General features: G+C 43.0%; 1 protein-coding gene across 1 annotated transcript in view; it reads right to left on the minus strand.

The window, feature by feature from the left end:
• Positions 1-270: 270 nt before the first annotated feature.
• TYR (tyrosinase) overlaps positions 271-23,049 on the minus strand; it is a 51,835-nt gene continuing 29,056 nt past the window's right edge. The window contains exons 4-5 of the mRNA XM_076330433.1: positions 8,432-8,613; positions 271-525 (exon numbers count right to left, since the gene is read on the minus strand). Coding sequence (XP_076186548.1) covers positions 302-525; positions 8,432-8,613 — 406 coding nt within the window. The 3' untranslated portion in view covers positions 271-301. The remainder of the gene's footprint in view (positions 526-8,431; positions 8,614-23,049) is intronic.

The raw sequence follows: 23,049 nt of genomic DNA on the forward strand, positions 1-23,049 counted from the left end.
TACATTAAAGCCACCAACACACAAGCCGGTCTGGTTTCATAGGAGCGTTATTTAATCAAGCATAGGAAACACATGGTGCATGGTGTTCTCTGGGTGGCATGGTAACTTATGTTTGATCTGGGAGATTTTTGTAGGAGTGGATCTGATAAGATACCACAACACTGGAGGTTACAAGTGGCTTGAGGAGCAAGACTGTCCAGCCTGCTTATGCAGCATACCTCAACAAGGTATTTGTAAACATGAATCAAAAACTGCATTTTTGATTAGCACTTTAGTAACTTCACTGAGTTACTGGAGACCTCTAGAAATTGGACTGATAAGAGATATTGTTGTAATCTTCACTTTCTACGAGCAAGGGTTGTATCTCTGAAGAAGTTCCTCTTCTTTTCTTCCGGCAGGCCAGAATGAGCCCTGTGAGCACAGCAGTAATGATGCCTCCAATCACAGCTGCTCCAACCAACCAAGCCCAGATCTGACGGGCTTGCTCAAGGTAGGGTATTAAAAACTCCTGAAAAGAATCAAGTGCTGGGAAAAAAAACAGAAAAAGAAAGGTTCTTTTACATGATGCAATGTACTGTCAGTTTATAGAAGTTGTATAACAGATAATACTGGAAGGCTGAGTGAAAAAAGAGACTACATTGGTAGAAATTGTCTGAAGGTCACAAATAATTTTAAACAAATCTCTTCAGTCCTTATAGTCTGTTTCTCAATCTTCTTATTAAAGGCCAGAATAGAGATCATTGTCCCCAGTGCTCTTTATTGTTTTGTCAAAACTGTAAGACTATAACCCAAGAAGTTTGATACAGTATGGCCAAAGGTCCTGCTAGCTCAGCATCCTGTTGGCAACAATGACCGAAGCAGAGCACTAGGAAGAGTTTAAGAACAGGTCAAGCCTATTACAATCCTTTCACAAAATACTTACCCAGCCTCCGACAGTTTGCAGCTCAGGGATTTCCTGAACCAGATGTGGTGTCGTTGTATATAATAGTCATTGGAGGATTTTTTTTTCCCTTCCATCAGCTTTCCTAGCTGCTCTTTGAACTTTTATCACAACTTCTTGCAGCAAGGAGATCCCTGGCTTAACTACATATTGAGTGAGAAAAAAAAGCTTCCTTTCACTAATTTTGAACCTGCCCCCTGCTCATTTCATTTGATAGTTCTTGTGTGGGGAGAGGCAGTAACTATTCTCTGGTCACTCTTTGCACAAGAAATCCTCTTTCTTTGGTGAATCCAGGGCAGCTTCTCACTGGTCAGATAATCAGCTGCCTTCTTGCTTTGTGGTATGAATGTGTGTGTCTGTGTCTTTGTTTTTCTCACTATGGCTTAATGAGTTATGAAAACCCTGCCACACAGGGCTCTCACTTCACGATAGGGGTTGGAAAGTGACCTGTTCACAGTGCACCCAACAACCTGTTGGCTTGAATTTGAGAAATGGGAATACCTGTCCCCTTGGGCCAAGGAGGATTTGGAATCCACATCTCCCAATTACTAGCTGTAATTACTATTATTAGGTGTAATTGCTAGCTATTAAGGAAAGAAAAGGGGACCCCTATGGAGGGACCCCCTATGGTGGTTTATTTTTAAATAGTGTTCATGCATCTGGACTGATTTAGATGTGCTCAACCATATTTAGTGTGCTATACCCCCACAAAGGCTATAAACATCTTCCTCCATCTTGCATTTTCACTGGTTCCCAGAAATATAATCCCATATATCTTCTCGGATCATGGTGCTTCTGAGCGTATGCTGTTATGTGTACTGTGCTCTGAAAAGATGCTTTTGGTTTGCAGCACCTTTAAGGTTAAGCTATCCTTAGCACTTGATGTCTGAATCACTTCCTGAGATGTAATTCCATTTTAGGCTAAGTTTAGGCAGAATATAGTTTGTTTGTCCCTACAACTGAGCTTCACTTTGGGGAACGTTTGGTTGCTATCTCTCTGGTCCTTGTTTTCCAGTTAAACCAACTTTGTATTCTGAGATTATATTTGCAAGAATCTGCATGTTCAGCCTTCTGCTTCTGACCTCATTAGACATATAAATGCTATATAACACTAAGAATTACAAAAAAATTAGGTTCTTGATGTTTCAGAGTGAACTCCACAAACCTCTGGGTATGAGGTAAATTATCTCTCTAATCCTTCATTTCTCATCTGTCAAATGAGGACAGTACCATTCACTGAATCCTTTGTATTGTGAATATAAACTAATATTTCTGCAGGACTCAGCTGCTATAGTGATCGGCACCAAAGAAAAGCGTTAGAGGAAACTTCTTCAGGATAACATTTTGAAAGTGTGCAATAAATCAGACATTAGGCTACACACTGCTTAAATGAGAAAACGAAAATCAAAAGTAAAAAGGATTGGTCATCTGGTTCTTGATGAATGCTGTCTATGCTGTGTAGTGAATGAGGTGGGCTTCTGGGGAAAAAACAGTGTGCAATTAAAGATAATGCATACATGTAGAGGTGGAGGGTGAATTATGGCTATATAGAAACTTTACTGCTGGCATTTCTTAACTTTGTGTTCTTGACTTTGTAACTCCAATGTTTTTTAACTCAACTCTTCTATGTTTATATTGCAAACATGTCTAAATCAGAAACAATCTGGCTATTTAAACTGGAGTATGCATATGATAAAAGAAAATTGATACATAACAGGAACGTGATACTGTTTTAATGTTATGGAAAAAGAGAATTATTACAGTTCTCTTCCTTGCAGAATTTATCTGGGATATGAGGGTTTTCAAAATGACATCTTAAATTCGTACTTTGTCCTTGAACCATCTCTTTCCTCCATCAATATTAGTTGGAGGTCTGAGCTATCTTCTTCCCGGTAAAACATAACACGACTTTGAGATGATGAGATGTCACATTTCACGGCAGGCCCTTTCAGAAGGGATTAATCTATTTTATTATATCCCCATAATCAGTCAAACATGCCCTTCTCTTGCTTTCAGCCTCAGTCTGTACAGTTTCTGTAATTAGCTCAAAGCCAAAAGCCACCTCCTGGCATCTACTGCTTGTTTCTTTTTGCCACACAAAAGATGTTTGGCATTGCTATCATATAGTTGCCAAGGCAACTCTTGGGTGTCAGAGGATGAAGCACCCCAGGACACCCTATAATCTGTTAATCTGTGACTCTAACACAACAGTAAACCTATGACTGGACTGGCTGCCCAGCCAAAATCATGCAAACTGGGTTTTCAAGTATTCCATTACCATAATTCTTTAATCTCTAACTGTGCAAGGCCCAAGAGTGCAGCAACTGTGTTTGCTGATGACTACCTGGGAAAAGTGTCAAGGGAGCGGTGGTGGTGGGGATGATACATAGCTGCTTTGTGGGAGACATTAGCCAACACCAATTCCGTTCCTTTTATATCACAGTTTAGAGTCAAATGATAATCCTCACTGGAAGCTGCTATGAACATCGATTAAAACTGCCCTTTCAGTCAATAGGTTCATTACAAAGCAAAAGGAAGCCAGGTCAGGCCGGTGTTTGATATCTACCCTCCTATTAGTGACTAATACCAACAATATCATCTTGCTCTTTCTGATAGGAAAATAGCAGTGATTAACCTCAGCCATGGTCTTAGCATTCAACTCTTCCTTCTCACAGAGAATGTTAACTCTAGGTAACAGCAACAAATAATTTCTTACTCTTAATACATCAGATCATTCTTTTTTAATATAATTTTAAAATACCAGGCAGTCCATTTTGTGTGGGTTGCTGGATGTCATTGAGAGGGTAGGAAATCACAACAGTGTGATTTTAAGGTGAAGAAATGTGTACCTCCTATATTTAGGGTAATAATGTGGACTTTCCATGATGATTGAAGAAGAAACGTGCTATGGCCAATCTATTATTGGGCATCCTGAGATCTTCCTTCTGTGGTAATGTCAAACTACATTATTGATATAATGGATCCCAAGGATGAAAAAAAACCCTTAATATTTAATTTTTTTTTTTTTAAGAATATTTATATATTTTAGATATTCCTTCTATGTAAACTAGAGGATGACAAAGTCTTTCCAGGGTTAATTCCACAAACTAGAAATAAAGATTCTGGCCAGTCAAGAAATAAACAAAACAAATTTTCTATCATTTATTTATTGCCATATGCCCCACTGATATGTTGGCAGTCTTGCTATTCCATTTTACATGCTTTTCTACCCCTGTCATGGGTAGTTAACGGGCACCAGATTCTAAAGCAAACCTTGAGGCAGCACAAACATGTCTTATTAGGTCAAGCTTGCAAATTTTTTCTTATCCTGGTGAGCAAGTTCTTTCTATTTAGTTTCTGCCATCTCTTCTGTGTGTATGGTTCACTGATTGTGTCCTCTGGGTGGTCAAAGGAAATACCAGTGAGACTTCCACAATCAAAAACTAGGAAGATGAGCTGGGAGGGATTCAAGTTATTGAGTCCCTCAGTCTGTCTTAAGGCAGGATCACTTGTCTCTGCAGTGATGGAAAGTTCACAGCTCCCACTAACTTAATCAGGGTCTCCTTCCAGCTTGGAAAGTCTTTTGAAACGTTGTCTTCTGACAACAAGAGAAAATCTGAAGACTTTCAGCCATAGTCCATTATCTTTGGACTGCAAGAGATGCCATGCAGTGGGTGGTAGTGGGTTGTTTATGGTAGAGCTACCATAAATGTAGTATCTAATGGTGTCAACTCAAACTGTTCCCTTTCAGTTCCGCCTTCAGCCCAAGGTAGGTAAATCAGGAAACTATGACCCACCCTTCATCTCTAGAAACAGTGAGAATCAGACCATTTCTGCATGGCTAACAGCAACTTTATAATTCATTTTTCAGTGCTGAAGCTGATTAGAGTTGTCTCCGCCTGTTACTTCTGCGTAGTAACGTTGCTGTGGAGTCCTGCCCACTCACTGGCAACGATGGCACATCCGCAGAGTGGATACATGCATAACATTGCCCTTTCACATTGTGGCCAACAGAGTCCCTCCATGGTGGTACCATATTTGCCAGCTGCCACATTTTCTACTCGCCTGGATGTGATTTTGCAACCAAATTGCTGAAGAGCCAGAAATAGAAATGAGCTGCAGTCAGACTCTGGATATGAGCTCTCCTCCTGCTACACATCCCTGAGCAACCTGGCCTTCTACGTTGTAATCACAATGCTCTTATCCCTTGCTTTGCCCTGAGTGTCAAAGATCCTTAGTTAGGATGTCCAAAAATTGCAACTGATGGTTAGATCCCTGGGTTTATAATTGGGTAGCTGCCTGCTTTTCCAAAAAAAAAAGTGAATTACCCAGCTACACATGTAGTGGTCATCAAATTGTTCCCACTGAGAGAGAGAGATTTTCTGGGGAAAAGTCAAGGCTGTGTCTACGGATTTATCTGTTCCTATTTCTGGAAGAAAAAAAAAAATAGAGAAGACAGTCCAGGCCCTGAAATGTAAGTGCTTGGAATAGCTCTTGCCATAGAAAATTGTTTTGACAGCTATTGCTAGGTGGTGCCGTTAGTCTTCCAAATCTTTTTTATTGATGCTAACAAACGTTCGTTTTCGGTAAGCCATGTGGGTTGTGGTAGTTTTACAGTTCACAGTTCTCATGTCTGCTCTGGTTTCTGCTCAGATCAGCTCCCTGGTAACTAGACTCTGACATGTGTCTTTGATTCCTGAGGGATGGATTTCCACGCACACTGTTTGTGACCACTTCTGCTTCAGGGCTGTCATATGTATAAAAATAAATGAAGCTGCAATTAAAATAACCACATACTGTCACACACTGATTTGCTTTTCAGTGGAAAGCAGAGCTCCAGGCATCAGCTTTTCCTCAGGGGAACAACAACAACAATATAATTTAGCATTAAAATGCCATTTTGTCATTGGATTCTTTCCAAGTTTTATTTCTTGTAACCAGCCTCATCATGCTCTGTGTAGTCCTGCTTCATCTCTACCAAGTCGCTAGTGCTGTAACTCAGAACTGCTGCCCTTGCTGCTTTCCTCCAGCTGCTTCCTTTAAAAGCAAACAAGCCAGGTCTTGAGGACAGGACAGAGCCAGGTCTTGTGTGCTCGTTCCTCACTCTGTCCTGTCCTCTTCCCCTCCCTTTCCTCTTCCTCCTCATTTGGAAGATCTGCAGAAATGCTGCCTCTTCTCGACCACCCAGATCTTCACTGCTGTGATTGTTTTTTTTTCCTTTGTAACTTTTTCCAATATGTCTAGTAACTCCTGGCTGCCAGTCACAGACTTTCTGTTCTCCCTTCAGTACGCGGGATCTTTCAGGGAGGGTCAGCAGGCTTTCCTGCTTCAGCTCCTCTACCAAGAAGTTCCTGTTTACTCCTATGTTTCTCTGAACAGGAACGCAGCATTCCTATCTGGAGAAAAGTCTGGGTTTAAACACTGGAGTACTGAGAAAATCCATATCTGCATTTTGAGATTCCAGCCCATTTTCCATTTGTAACCCGTTCTTCCCTTCAGATAAGAAATAGCTTAAGCTCTTTTCTTCTCACTGAGATTAACAAGAGGTTGAGCGACATCCGAGGATTATCTGGGCTTTCTAAATGAGGTTGAATTTCACTCTTCGTGTTGATCTTTCAAAATAATTAAGGAACTACTTTCCTTACCTTACCGTGTTAAAAACATGGGCAGAATTTAATAAGAATTTCATTTTCTGAGGATTGTGTGCTCCCCTGGGAAAAAGGAAGACACCAGGAAGCAACAGAATTAAATTGTTAAATGGTAAATAGTTTACCATTTGCTTCCTTTTGCAGTACCAATTCAGGTTCAGTGCTTCTGAAAGTCATGGTATTTGGCACTTTTTTTAGTGGTACAATTTTAGGAATAACGTGGTTTTAGGAAAATAGTGTCTTTCATTAAAAATATATATAAATATTTCTGGTCTTGATCAGGAATTAAATTATGCCAACATGAAGAAAAAAGCAAAAATACTACTAATAAGACCAAAACAATATTTTGATATTATATTTGAAGCATTTATTAGATTATTTTCTGTCTGAATACTTTGGGCTGACCAAATTGTTTATGGCATGTTAGGAGAAACATTGACTTCTGTCCCTGGGTTGTAGTCCTAAAACAGCCTTAACAATTATAAAAGAGAGTTGCAGATTCCTTTCGTTACACATAAAATAGTCAAAAAAGTGTTTTCTGGATGACTTTAAATCACAAGCTAGATTTTACTTGAGAAGCGAACAAACAAGATAAATGCATGACTGGACAGTTTATCAAGTATGCAGAAACCATACACCCCCATTAGTAAGAAAACTCTGTCAGGAAAGCAGGGATGCCCTGAGAGCTAATTGTTTTGATAAAGACAAAAAGCAAGCTGTAAGAATGCTAGCATCGCTAAAACGTCCCTGGTGCTTTTGCTACATAGTAATTGGACTTTCAGCTCTTAATTGCCTTTTAATTGAAGAGACACGCTCACAGAAAGTTTTCTGCCTCAAACAGGGAAAGCAAACATGCCCAGTAACCTATCTGTTCAGTGGCCAATGCTTTGCAAGGATAACTGCATCCCACATCCCGGGTAGCTTTTGGCAGTGGTGAACGTAACAGATCAGATCATTCCAATGACCCAGTTTTATAAAGGATTGGGCCAAAGTATCTGAGCAATCATCAGTTCCAGGCAACTTTATATCTTTAATAGACTTTAACCCTTCCTGTATACAATAAGGAGGGCTGTACTACTCAAGCGAAACTATGAAGTCCGCTACTCTGAGCATGAGACCTGGTCTACCTGAGGTTCCCCAGCAGCTACAGCCCCAAGGGCCTCTGTCCTCCTTGTGCCAAGATCCCCAACTCTAAACTATCTTTGAACAGCAATGCAAGTCAAAACCATCACTAAACAGTGCAACTTTAATTTGATTAAATGAAATTGGCATTATGAATTATTGTTGTGTTCATATAAATAACCATAGGGCAAGCAAAAAGTCAGTGGATCACTGTTTTAAGTGCTGCACAGACCTTGTGTTGGCCTTTGTTGCCTTGGTGAATTTTACTCCATGTATTTAAGAGATCAGATTACATTTGTAAACTAGAAAGAGAGCTTTACATCTGCCCTCCTTTAAACCATGTCCAGAAATTTGGAAACCCCATTGGTTCCCATTTGTGTTGCACTGTAACAGCTGAGCTGGGCAAATGGCAAGACTCAAAATCCAGCACTTTTTCTCCCCAGTTCTGATCATGAGCTGACCATTTGGGGCAGATTCTGCTCTTAATAGGCGAGCATAGATAGCATTGATGTCAGTGACTGATTTTTGGTTGGAACTTTTCTAATGGTATCATGTTGACTCTACATCAGACCAGAAATATGAAAACAAGCAAGTACAATTTGGGACTATATTCAGGGAAAAATCTGGAATAAAATAATTTTTTTTAATATCTTCTCATTTTACAGACATATTCCAGGTTATAGGCAACAAATTTGACATTTACCCAAAACAGTAACATTACCTGGTTCTTGCAGATACTCATAGTCATACCCCAGCTCTCTTGAGGGTTTAAAAAATTCTCCATTTCTGTAAAGGGGGATAAAGGGGACCATGTAATTTTCTCGATTGTGCCCAATGGGTGCGTTGGCTGCTGGGTAAACTTCTAGCATGGGCCTGTGTCTTCTTAACCATCGCTCAAAAATGCTGTAGAAGAAAAAAGCATGTCAGTTAATGGTGGAGATTGGCAGAAATTTTCTTCCTGAAGATTAAAAAAAAGGTGTTGATGGTTTTTTTTGTGAACCCTGGGGACAGAGTGGCATGCAATGACTTGTGTTCATGTGCGTGTAATGCTTTCTGAATCATTTGGGGTTAGCTACTTCAGTGCTGAGTTCCTATGCAAGCCTACAAAAAGCAAAGGCCCGCAGCGCTGCAGAGAGGCTAAATATGCTTTTAAATTCCATAAATGCAATTCACTGTCTCACTGTGACCTGACTGCAATTTCCACTCAGGAATTCACATGGTTGTGAAGGATAGAGAGAAAAGGATTAAAGACCTCAGTCCTTCCTCACCCTCAGAAACATTTACGGCTGGTTGTGAACGGTCTTGTTGCCAGCTGCTCAATCCTGTTCCCCTTCCTCTATTTTCTTTCCAAGTTTTTTCACTCCTGCCTTAAAGTATGGCTACATCATGGTTGATTTGACATCACCAAGGAGGTGGAAACATCTGAGGAAGAAGGGATAAGCTATATGAGTCTAAAAACTCGATAAAGCAGGTCAGCTATCAGGAAAAGAGTCTTTCTCCAACCATAGCTTCTTCACTGACCTTAGTGTCTGAATAGTTGTTTTACCTATTCTCACTTCTCTCTCCCAGCTGCAATTGTGCAGCTTTTTTTCCCCCTTCTTAAATATGTCATCACAGAGGCGCTACCACCGTCACTGATGGGTTCGGCCTTGGCCAGCAGCGGGTCCATCTTGGAGCCAGCTGGCATTGGTTCCATCCGACGTGGGGGCAGATTCTGGCATGTTCTCACAAAGGCCACCCCTGCAGCCCCCCCGCTACCAAAACCTTGCCACGCAAACCCAATACAAGCTGTTACCCACACCTTTGACCTCAGCTGCTCCTTTCCATTTCTCTCTGCCAAAGTTTCTCCCATTAGCTGTCTGTCAGCGCAGGGCTGTATGTCTGTTCTTTAACTTGGACTGCAGTATGGGAAGAGTTTGTATTGACATTTTCAAATCAACTACTGGATGTGTTTGGAAAGCAAAACTAACAACCCTCCAAAACATTCTCACTTCTCCTCCCTTTGTGTATGGGCTTTTTCTGCTCAATTCTTCACTTTGTGTCAATCCTCAAATCCTTTCCCTGATCCTCTGCTGTTTACATGGTGACCTTGGCTTGTCAGCAGACACCTGGATGGTTGGAACAGGGGAGTTGGCAAGCTGCTGCAAGGAGAGCAGATGCAGGCATCTCGTACGTGAAGAAAGGGGACCCCATGCACGATCAGAAGATATTGGTAGGAGGGGATTATCAGCATCAAGCTCAGGGAGGGATCACTGAATTCATTCATCAGTTACGAGGGGTGGAAATGGTCTAAAGAGACCTGTAGATTGTACTTTAATTGAGATCTTGGCTCAACACTTGCTGCTCCCTGACACTGGCTGCTGGCTGGAGGACACAGACTTTTTCCCCTCTTATAATTATTAACCAGCTGTTCAGGGACTCAAGTTATCTCAGAAACACAGACCCAAACGCAAATGCTTGGCAGTATCAGGATCTCTGCAGAGCTTCCAGGGATTCTGCTGGTAGATTTTTACCTCCTGTCTTTGGGCAGAAATGTTGAGAAACACTCTGCTTACCCCACCAATTAAAGCCCTCTCACACTCATCAAAACAGAGGTAGAGCCAAAGCCTTGGTTCTTTTTTTAGGATCAAAAGATTTAATAGATGACAACATCACTATATTCATACATCTTGTCAACCCTTAACAATGCAGGTATTAATCTTGATTAAAATCTTCATTTGTGGCTCTCCATTTAATTTCATCAGCCCTGTCTAGAAAAACTCTTGTCAGAATAATAATGCTCAGCTGAAGCTTTCAGATGGATAAATTTAAACAATGATATCAAGGCTTCAGCTGCAGTTAGCACAAGAAAGTTTGAACAGAAACTGTAATCAGATTACATCTTTGGAGAACAGCGTAGAGAAATTCAGTAATCATTAAAAAAGACACAGAATATAAAGGAAACCAGGACACTAGTTTAGTTGAGGGGAGTAGGGGTGTGTGTTGGAGTCCAATCCTTTCCCTGCCTGGCTTTTACTCATGTCTTGGGCAAGGCACCCTGGCTATCAGTGCCTTGTTTTCCTAGCATTTGTAGATGGGAGCTGAGATAGCTCTTCTCTGCAGCACAGGGCTGTTAGAGGTACAGAGATACTTTGGTTATGGGAACATGGTAATATTTTAAGAAGAAGGCAGAGATAGGACTTGGATCAGGTTTTCAAAGTCTGGTGATGATCCATACCCTAACTTTTGAATGTTCAATCTGAGGTACTTCTTGGGGCCTGATTTTTAGAAAACGCTGAGCAGCCACATTCTGAAAATCTGGAGGACTGATGAGCACAAGGTTCAGAGCTAGAAGTTGTCATTTGCCTGAAATAACTTTGTATGACATGCCCTGAAATGCAGCATCCTCTCTGGATGACTTAAATATTGCCGTTTCATAAGTAGTTTCAAGAAGAAACCTTAGGCCAGTAATCTTTCAAGCAGAATGCAAATGCAAAGCATTTCCATGGAAATGAACATATGTACTTTTGGATTCCTTTATTTGCAGTCTGGTTCCCACATTAGATATCAAGCTTTTCTTAGCAGGAGCAGGAGCATTGAATTGTCTGCTCTTGCAGCTGATCTTTAGATTTAGATCCAATTGTATGCCTCTAATTACTGATATGATGGGTTGTGCTGATGCACAAGATATGTTGCACAATTCATGGAGTTGTTTATGAACAGTTCTCTCTTTTAGCCAGCATAAAATCATATAATCTTTACTGAAACCTGTTTTGTCTAACATATCTGTATGCCACTGCAGAAATCTCAGAAACATCCATTAGGGTTTTAAGAGTCACACTTTCCATTACTCCCTTTAGGATAGCTGGCCCTGTGCATTTATCTTGGCTTTTTTTTTGTTTGTTTTTGGACACTTTGAAATATTAGGGTCATATTCTGCTTGCTAATAAAGCAATTGGGTGAAGTTGCATTTATTCTTTCCACTTAAAGACTTGTTCCCAGCTTGTTCAGTAAGATGGGCTCACAATACTAATTTTTTCTTGGCAAGATAATGCATGATGCTCTGTATTTTCATGAGGATCTTCATGTTTTTCTTCTTTTGCCTGAGAAAACTGACAGATTTAGTATATCAGTAGTATTTTTTACATCATCATCTGTTTGTATTTCTCCTTTTTAAAAGGGGGGCACTGCCATTTCCCTGCCTTACTCATATTTTGTAAGAAAAGTTATGAAAGACCGAACCTTACCCTTGCCTTTTGAGAAAGGTTTCCCAGCTAAGTGGAGAAAGAAACCTCCCAATTGCATCCAGTTGGGGAGAAAATCCATGGAGAGGGTACAACTTAAGCTATATCTCTGTTGTGAAGTACAAATAGTTCTTGTTGGGCACCAACAAGAGAGTTACATTTTATGACTCCCCAACTGAGGCTGTTAACTCCCTTCATATATTTTTAAGGAAAACTGAAATCCTGAAGTAGCCTATGGCTTTTGCTATCAGCCAAGTAGTGACATTGGCACAGTGCCTTATCCCTGGGGACCTGTCTTAACTGAAAAGTCTTGGGCCAAAAAAAAGTATATCTGGAGAAAATTATCACACTGGTTTTTATTTCAGAGTACTGGGACCACTGAATTACATGTTGTAGGATACCTTTTTCCTCAAATAAGGTGCTTTCTCAGTCCCTGGCTACATTTAAGGCAGTTAGCATCAAATGTGCTCTCCTTCATGCAGCGCTATCCTTTCTGTAGGCAAAGAGAACACATCTGAACAGCTGCAATGGATCATCTGACAATTCTTTCATGTGCCTTGGCCTACAGAAACAGTTGCTTTATCCAATAACGGGCGTGTGGTTTCTGTGACAGGGAGAAATCGTTACTTCCATCAATCAGATGTTACTCCACTTACTGTTGATAGAAGTTTTTCTTTTCTTCCCTTAAAAGCAGCCATGTTGTAAGTTATTTCCTTTTAGTACCTTGAAAATATATACTTGTTTTCTGTGCTTTGCTCAGTAGCTGCAAACTTGGAAGTGCTTAGGGCTGCAGAATTAAAGCTACATGCAGAGAGACAAAATGCTGATGCAATTAGCTGGTCCCTTCGTGGCGTGACAAAGTTCCTGGTAGAAAAGAAAGGACTGTGGCAGAACAGCAGACCTGAACTCCCTGGAATTGTTGGTTATCTTGGCAAACCACTGCTATTATGTTCTCTTCGTATGAACCTCTGCATCCTCCCCTGGCCCTGAAAGCCTAACAAAGCAGGACTATGAATTAAATGACACCTGAAGGGCCATTTTATTCCACTTTTCCTCCCTTTCTTGACGTAATGAGACTAAAGGGAACAAAAAGACAGCTAAAGAATCAGATCAGGACTCTGTGATATCCAATCTCCATATTTCTTCTGTGCAAAAAAGCACTGGGCAGAAGTTCAGTGAGAGAGAAATCTGTCTGACTCCTACAGCAGTCTGGTTGGTTACTTTCTTCCTCAGCATGTAGATGAAGAGGGCAAGCAGATAATTAGTTATTTGTATAGACAGGAGTGACATTTTCCAGACATGGAGACTTTTTTAGCATTGCAATCCCAGCTAGACTGGTGTCATTTGGGAGATGCTGGCAGTACTGAAGAGAGCAGATGGGATATGAGCATGATGGGGAATACAAGGAGGGATAAAGGAAAGAAGAGAAGAGCTAATCAAAAGTCATCAGGAATTTTATTCAGGGAATGGAAATGGGGAGAACCCAGTCTGGGATCTAGCAGGAATAAACCATAAATCCTCCAGGGTGACAACGCTTACCTAGAAGGGTCATGGGCAATCAGGACTTAAGAAATAGAAATTTAAAACATGGAAATGAACTAACTGAAATGGAATCAGTCTCCTGATAGCCCTAATGCCCTTTGTATTTCTTCAGAGGCAAGCAAAAGTGACTCAGAAGAGGTAGCTTTTATTTAAAAGCCTTGGACAGATTAAAAAATAATTCTATCTAGATTAGAGCAAAGACTGTTTCTGTCTGGAAGGTTTCTTTCTTTGCTTGAAGAAATCAAAACTGAGCTAAATAAGCCAAATAAGAGGCTAAGGAACCGAAACAGATAGGAGAATAATTTGAATTTTGAAAGATGCCCTGTCTCACATTTAGAACTCAAAAAGGCTCAATCTCTCTATATTGCACTTCCAAAGAAGAAATTGTTTTGTTGTTTTATTAAAGTAAATATTGAAGGTTTTAGAATTACTACATTATGATGATCAACAATCTATGCAAAGATTATTTTTGTAGTAAGAAACAGTGTTTTAATATTGTCAAATGGGTTGGATTTAGACAAATTTAAGCTAAAATAAGGCTCAGTGTTTGTATTTAAACATTGAAAAAACTGATCTAGGGACATGATAAATTCGCTATCACTTAAACTCTCTGGTTCCGTGAGAAGCCGCATGCTTGATGCAGAAATAACTAAGGGAGATTATCTGGTCAGAGGGATTCCCAAAAAGTCATAAAGGCAAAGAATATTCTTCCTGCATATTAGAGAAATTTTAGAAAGTGTTAGAGACTCCATTTTACTTTAGAGAAAATAGGCACAGAGTAAAAATGACTTGCCTAAGTTCACACTAGATATGCTGCGGTCGAGTGGGACCTCAGCTATGGCATCACTTTGTGCCTACCAGACTACGATACCTCTTGGAGTCAGGTTATACTATTGCAAAGCATGTAGTCTCAATTTTATTTAAGTTTTTTGCTATGTATCTGTATACAGATCTCTCTAACTGTTAGTGAGCTTAATACTTGTGTGTACCAGCACTGATAGGTCTAAAGAGCTGGTATGTGGTAAAAAGTAATAAAGACTCCCACCTGCTATGTTGATGCTTTGGTAGTTTAAATTTTCATTCTGGGGAAATACTTTGCTTTCACAAAGAGTTTTAGTGTGGTAAGGTGCTTTTACAGAGAAAATTAAAGCCATCTATAAAAGACATGGATATATCACTTCCATTTAATTTCATATAAATAGACCTGAATATTTTCCTTGTTCTGCTCCATACATGCCAGATTATACAAAGTGAAATGAAATGAGCCTTAGTGGAAAATTAATTTGAAAAAAAACCCATTGGCTTAAAGAATGGGAGGAAAAATAAGATTGATTTGAGGATAATTAAAAAAAAGACACCGATATATATTTCTGAATTCATATTATTCTATGAATAATATATGCAATGGGATTATAGCTAATGAAAGGATGAGTCAGGAAATAAATGGGTTTATGTTGCCAGTGGGAAATATCAAGCAGAGTATAAGAGCACTGCTGTATATAGGCTGGATAACTTCATACTGTTCCAGATAGTGTTGTGTGCTCTGAAAAAAGATGCTGCTCACAGGAGAGAGATCTTAAAACCTGGAAAAAGTAGAGTAAAACAATGAGAGCAGGCATTTTCTTCATCATTTTGAAAAGAGTCTCTCCTAAGAGCCGTTTCCCAACAGCATGCCTCCACAGTCGTGAACAGAGCTACACTTGACCGATTGCAGTGTAGGAGGAGAAACCAGACCTTAAATATCTGTTATTAAAGATTTCCTTGCATTGAACTACCGCAGAGACACTGACACATAGTGTAAACCTAACTGGCCCTTCAGGAAGATTTTCTAGAAGTTTAATTCAGTGTGTTTTACCTTGCAATTAAGGACAGCTGGAGAGAGGGAAAAGGGGAAGAAGAGGGTTCGGTACCTCTATATGAATTCCTCTGTCATGCAACCAGGAACGTGTGTGACACTGCAGGTGTCCCCAGAGGGAGGACTACAGTCCCCTTATGGTGAAGGGTCATGGTCAATCTGGGTCTGTACCGCTACAGAGGACACAGTCCTGCTTTCCTCCTACCTTCTTGTCTTCACTTTCTTTGTAAGCATTTGCACAACCATGCCATAACCAGGATTAAGGAACTGATTTGGTTTAAAACCAAACATCTCATTTGCTTTTATTTGTTCTGGGATAGCTGAGGTGAGATAAAGTCACGGACCTGATTCATCATGCTTTGGCATGATGGCCAGTATCAGCACAAGGGAGGAACAGAGGTGAGCATGTCTGGGTAGCACTAATTGGTGAGCAGGACTGTTTCTTCATCTTAACCTATGTGCCAGGTTCAGCTGACTTAAAGTAACAGTGAAACTGTGCCCTTTGTTTCTCAGTAGCCTGATAAATCCATGCCTCAGCTATGCCTGCACACAGACAGTACTGACGGTTCAGCTGCTAGATGGCAACTTTGTAAGCCACTAATAACTTTATCACATTCAAATATGAAGCCATGTCAATATTTGTGCCAGATTTGAAACAGACTTTCATTCCTTATGTACAGTTGTGAGACTGAGGCTAGATCAGGCCGACTATGGCAGAAGGAAGGCAGAACATTGTTGCTTAGAGCTCATTTATACAATTTATTTCAGTATCATGAGATTTGACATTCTGTAAAAGAAATCTGGCAAGCAACATATATTTACATTTGGAAAGAAAGGGAAAAGGAAACAAATTGAGGAAAGCTGAAATGCCAGTCCAAGGACTGTGATTACACAGTAGTCATCACTTTAAAAGTTGGCACTAGTCAGCTGGTATTACAAAGTCACCTCAGGTAATTCCCATCCCAAGCATTTGGGAGAAACATTGGTGCTTCAGTCCTGGAAGAGATGCTAGTGCTGAGGTTGTAAAGTCAAGGCACTGCACTGTTTGCCAATGTCTGTGGTTATATTGCAGTGTCATTTTTTTCTCTTTGTTTTAAGTTGGCTAAAGTCACTACAGGGACTCACAGGCAGATTGTAAACAAATCGCACCGGTCATAATGCAAGTGTCTGATTAAAAATTAAGATGCTGCCCTCAATTACTGTGAGAAACCCATCCAAGGCCTCTGAGGCTATGTCTCCCCTGCTGTTGAATCACCGCTGAGGACTGCCCTGGGTTACAGTGCTCATTCTGTGTCCAGTCCCAGATGCTGAGGAACACCCAGGCTTCCACCGTTGCATCCAAGCTGCAGCATGCGGCAAGCATCCTTGGGCACAACGCCTCTTCCACAAACCCGTGCAGTACCACTGTCAAGTTACTTCTATGCCAGTCCCTGGACCAGCTACCGGAGAGACCTGCTTGTGCCTGTGTGCATGCGTGTGTCTGCCTGTGGGTGAGGCAACTGGGAGGCCAGGGGATCCAGGGGCAGTTACTGGGTAGACTGGGTATCTAAGGCCAGTTATGCGGGGATCCAGACTGTATGTGTGTATATATATACATATGTATATGAATTTTCCTGTAACAGGCTTTCATCCTGGTCAGCCAAAGAGGGCAAGAGGATGAGGTTGTTGGTGGTGTTGGAATTTGTGTGAATGCTGTATTTCTTGTGTTGATCTGTGTAGCTGGTCAAGCACATATGCATATATGCATATGCATATATATAACTATTGGGTGTATGTGTGCCTGTTGGGAATACATGCTCAGCCTCACTACTGGTTGGACCCAAGAACATGGAGCTGTGGTAGCCGTACCACTATTGGGCTATTAGATGTGTCAACCCCTAACACTTTAAACACAGACTTCTACAAAACAGATAAAAAAGGATGTTTTAGCCCTGTGGAGCTGTTCCCTCATATAATGTCGTGCTTCTGATTTTTTTCTTGGAGCATATATTCCCATTTAGATCGGTGGCCCATTTAGCCGAGGGGTGGCGTGCCGATGCCGGGGGCGAAATCGATAGCCCAGCTCAAGTGCATATACACCAATGCACGCAGCATGGGCGGCAAGCAGGAGGAGCTGGAAGCCATTGTGCAGCGGGAGAGATATGACTTAGTCGCCATCACAGAAACATGGTGGGGTGACTCTCATGACTGGAGTGCTGCAATGGATGGCTACAGACTCTTCAGAAGGGACAGGCGAGGAAGGAGAGGCGGGGGGGTGGCCCTGTATGTTAGGGAGTGTTTTGATTGTCTAGAGCTCAACGATTGTGATGATGGTACAGTTGAGTGTCTATGGGTAAGGATGAGGGGGAAGGCCAACGAGGCAGATATCCTGCTGGGAGTCTGTTATAGACCACCCAACCAGGATGAAGGGGCGGATGAAGCGTTCTATAAGCGGCTGGCAGAAGTTTCTGAATCGCTAGCCCTTGTTCTCGTGGGGGACTTCAACTTCCCGGACGTCTGCTGGAAATACAACACGGCAGAGAGGAAGCAGTCTAGGAGGTTCCTGGAGTGTGTGGAAGACAACTTCCTGACACAGCTGGTAAGTGAGCCTACCAGGGGAGGTGCCTCGCTCGACCTGCTGTTTACTAACAGAGAAGGACTGGTGGGAGATGTGGTGGTCGGAGGCCGTCTTGGGCTTAGCGACCATGATCTTCAAGAAGGAAGTCTTAAAGGCGCAGAAGCAGGCTGTCCCTGTACGCCGTAAGAAGAATGGGCGGGGAAGACGACCGGCCTGGCTGAACGGGGAGCTCTTGCTGGGACTCAGGAAAAAAAGGAGAGTTTACCGCTTGTGGAAGAAGGGGCAGGCGACTCAAGAAGAGTACAGGGATCTTGTTAGGTCGTGCAGAGAAGAAATGAGAAAGGCAAAAGCCCAGCTAGAACGCAATCTGGCCGCTGTCGTTAAAGACAACAAAAAAAGCTTTTACAAATATATTAATGACAAGAAGAGAGCCAAGGAGAATCTCCATCCTTTATTGGATGCAGGGGGGAACATTGTCACTGAGGATGAGGAAAAGGCTGAGGTACTCAATGCCTTCTTTGCCTCAGTCTTGATTCTATGAGGAATGTCAACAGGACGTGGGTTGGTTTGGCCGGTCCCGGCGGTGTCACACAGCCCTCCTGAGATGCAGATCACAGGTGAGGGGAGTTTGTTGGGGCTCTGCCGGAAAACAGACTGGTCATTCCCAGCGGGGGATTACCTGCCCCAAACATGCGCAGGTGGCACATTCACTGCTTTAGCCACAAGATCGGGTTTTAAAATATCTCATCATAGTCCCCAATTTAGTTCCCACTCAGTACAATCCCTTACCATTGCTGCCCTGGGCTTGGGGGGCTGCAATACAGCCTAGCAGAGGTAAACGGAGATCTGCAGAGTTAAGGAACATGCCAGGGGCCACACGAAATGCCAGTAGCAGAGCACAAAACAGAGAACAAACTCTCCACTCGGGACTCAACACCGCTAAAACCACTCCTGGCTGTTGGGGGACATCCTGATCCCCACGGAGATCAACCCCTGGGATCTGCAACTGCAACTGCATCCCGGCTTGGAAAACCACCGGGAGGGAGGAAGAGCGCAGCAGCCGGGAGAAAGAGCTAACAGGCAGACCAGTTATCCTCAGGGTACTCGGCCCCCCGAGCTGGAAGACGGGGACGGCGAGCAGGATGAACCCCCCGTAATCCAGGAGGAAGCAGTCAATGACCTGCTATGCCACCTGGACACTCACAAGTCTATGGGGCCGGATGGGATCCACCCGAGAGTGCTGAGGGAGCTGGCGGAGGTGCTCGCCAAGCCACTCTCCATCATTTATCAGCAGTCCTGGTTAACGGGGGAGGTCCCGGACGACTGGAGGCTTGCCAATGTGACGCCCATCCACAAGAAGGGCCGGAAGGAGGATCCGGGGAACTACAGGCCTGTCAGCCTGACCTCGGTGCCGGGGAAGATTATGGAGCGGCTCATCTTGAGGGCGCTCACAAGGCATGAGCGGGACAACCAGGGGATCCGGCCTAGCCAGCACGGGTTCATGAGAGGCAGGTCCTGCTTGACCAACCTGATCTCCTTCTATGACCAGGTGACCCGCCTAGTGGATGAGGGAAAGGCTGTGGATGTGGTCTACCTGGACTTCAGCAAGGCCTTTGACACCGTCTCCCACAGCATTCTCCTAGAGAAGCTGGCGGCTCACGGCTTAGACAGGTGGACTCTGCGCTGGGTCAAAAACTGGCTGGATGGCCAGGCCCAAAGAGTTGTGGTGAATGGAGTTCAATCCAGTTGGCGGCCGGTCACGAGCGGTGTTCCCCAGGGCTCAGTACTGGGGCCGGTCTTGTTTAATATCTTTATTGATGATCTGGATGAGGGGATTGAGTGCACCCTCAGTAAGTTTGCAGACGACACCAAGTTGGGCAGGAGTGTTGATCTGCTCGAGGGTAGGAAGGCTCTGCAGAGGGACCTGGACAGGCTGGATCGATGGGCCGAGGCCAACTGTATGAGGTTCAACAAGGCCAAGTGCCGGGTCCTGCACTTCGGCCACAACAACCCCATGCAGCGCTACAGGCTTGGGGAAGAGTGGCTGGAAAGCTGCCTGTCAGAAAAGGACCTGGGGGTGTTGGTCGACAGCCGGCTGAGCATGAGCCGGCAGTGTGCCCAGGCGGCCAAGAAGGCCAATGGCATCCTGGCCTGTATCAGAAATAGTGTGGCCAGCAGGAGTAGGGAAGTGATCGTGCCCCTGTACTCGGCCCTGGTGAGGCCGCACCTCGAATCCTGTGTTCAGTTTTGGGCCCCTCACTACAAGAAGGACACTGAGGTGCTGGAGCGTGTCCAGAGAAGGGCAACGAGGCTGGTGAGGGGTCTGGAGAACAAGTCTTGTGAGGAGCGGCTGAGGGAACTGGGGTTGTTTAGCCTGGAGAAAAGGAGGCTGAGGGGAGACCTCATCGCTCTCTACAACTCCCTGAAAGGAGGTTGTAGCGAGGTGGGTGTCGGTCTCTTCTCCCAAGTAACAAGCGATAGGACGAGAGGAAATGGCCTCAAGTTGCGCCAGGGGAGGTTTAGATTGGATGTAAGGAAAAATTTCTTTACTGAAAGAGTGGTGAAACATTGGAACAGGCTGCCCAGGGAAGTGGTGGAGTCCCCATCCCTGGAGGTATTTAAAAGACGAGTAGATGAGGCGCTTAGGGACATGGTTTAGTGGGCCTGGTGGTGTTGGGTTGCTGGTTGGACTCGATGATCTTAGAGGTCTTTTCCAACCTCAATGATTCTATGATTCTATGATTCTATGATTATATGTCTCTGAAATATGAACATTCATTTTCAGGAAAGGTCTGGCCTACTTTGTTGTTTCCCCTTACTCCACCTTCTGAACCAAAAGGTTGTTTGTTTTTGTGGACCACAGTGGACTAGACCACCTGCAACACTGAGGGGCAATGTGCAGATGACATCAAGCCCCTTACTTATTCAGCCAGATTGACATTGTCTGCAGGCTGCCTCCTAAAGGACCATTCTCTGGGTGAGGTATGATAACGTGCACCATGCTGACACCTTCCCACCCTTTACAAAGTACCACCAGAGCTGAGGAGCCATGTGGCACCTGAGGATCTTGGCGCTGCTCTGCTTCACCATCCCACTGCAAGCATCTGTACCTCCTTCCATCTCCTTTGTTCTCATTTATGGCACTGCACAAACTGGGTGCTTGGAAAGTGTCAGATAAAGGAAACAAGAAGGAGCGAGAGAGACGATAAAGGTATAGTCCCACACAACCAATCTTATCTAAGAGACAACCAATGCCACTTTCTTTGCCCACATCCTACTTTGTTGAAAGCTTCAAGGTTACTGCAGCTCCTGGGGTTATGAGATATTTTTTATATTCCCTCTACCAATGTGATTTAGAGCAGTTTTTCCCCCTTATCTTTAAAATGCCCTCAACACCGTCTGTAGGATTAGGGGAAAAGAAAGGGTCTTCAGCCTTTTCAGCTGAAATTGTTCCTCTTTATGTCAAACAATTTAAATATCCATAGCCATTTGGAGAAGATGTAGTTGGATCTCTCATTGTTAATTAGAATGCTCATTTGGGTGCAGAGCGCTCCACAGCTTCTAGTCATTGCTCCAATAATCGTGTAGTGCTCCAGGTGTTTCTCTTCTAGAATAAAAAAGGCAGCAGCTCCTCCAGCCTCTATTGTGAGAAAAAGCTCCTCGGGCACCTGAGCCCTGCAGAGGATTCAGACAAAATGATCCTGAGCAGAGATCGCTGCTGGTGGTGTAGGACCAAGCGCTGCTCCTCTCTCAGAGAGAGCTGCTGAACTCCTGCATTTCTATTCCCCATTTGGTGTGCTGATTTCCATGAGTCACACTGCGAAAGCCTAACTCTTCCCAGGAAAGCCATATAGCTGCCTGGGGCTTTGACCCCATTGTGTATAAGTCTGGGGCACGGCTTCTGTACCACAAAGCCTAACCTGCTGGGCAGCCCTGTAACCCACTTTCCCAGTCAATGAACCTCACAGAAATATTCTTGTTTTCTGCCCTCTTAGAAAACTGTGTAGCCTGAACCAACAAGTGCTGAGCCCAACTTACATTTGATCAGTTGCTGATGGATTACAACATAAAAAGCTTTATTCCTACTGGAAAAGGAAATAATGGATAAGCTGAGCATGACACATTGCTCATGACACTAAAGGCAGGAGCTGAGTGTTGAAAGTTGTGCAGGAATCTATGCAGAGGAACGTCAGTATTCTCTGGTGTAGGACTAGGTAGGGCCTCATCATAACCCAGTTATTGACAAAGCAAGCTAACACCTGAGGAAGCTTATTCTGCACCTCTACTGGCAAGAAATGGTGAGTTTAGGTGAGGCTTAGCTGGGCTGACCTTCAGTCAGATGTCTGATCTAAACTCTATCACTTTTCTTAGTCAAGCCAGCCTCTGTTTTACACCAATGAAAGCCGGCAATGACCCTTCCTAGGTGCAGGAGAGAAATTCTTGTTCCTTAAAATAGCTGTCATCATGTGTGTTGTTTCACCCCTTGCTGTCAAACCAGGGCAATTTTTGGCTAGAAATATTTGTTTCTCATTCAGATTTAGGTCTCCAATGCTGTCCAACACTGCAAAACCCAAGACATGATAGTGTGTCCTCTGTGCTTTGTAAATAAGGAAATACAAATGCAACCATGTGTTGCATGTAAAATAAAAGATAACATTTGCTGGGGTGTATATCCTGAGTTAACTTTCTCCGGTTCATCTTTGCCATGGTTTGCAGCTAACAGAAAAACATCACTTGAAGTAAGAGATAGTACAAATGCCAGCTGCTCCAAAGTTTAATAACTAGTTTCCCTTGAAGAGAAAGATAACAAGCAGATTAAAATGGACTGCTGTGGAAGTAGCTGGACTGACTCTACGTAACCCACTCCTGTGCTCTGTAATTCAATTCTTTTGAGACTGAGAGATTGTCATTATTGAGGTTCACAAGGGCATGTAATATATAAATCACATCTACGGTGGCAAAGTGATAATTTCTTTTGATGAATAGAAGGTAGCTACACGTGGGTGAGAAAAGTACCATGTTTTCCTGTGATTTTTTATAATTTGAACAATTACAGCAGCTATTATTGCAGAAGTGCTGCAGGAAGGAAATTCAACACTATGCTAGCTGTCTGCATCAGAGCTTGTCTTGATCGCTATGTCACAGAGAGAGCTTTCTCCTCC

Source organism: Aptenodytes patagonicus, chromosome 1 (genome assembly GCF_965638725.1).
Source record: "Aptenodytes patagonicus chromosome 1, bAptPat1.pri.cur, whole genome shotgun sequence".
Lineage (NCBI taxonomy): Eukaryota > Metazoa > Chordata > Aves > Sphenisciformes > Spheniscidae > Aptenodytes > Aptenodytes patagonicus.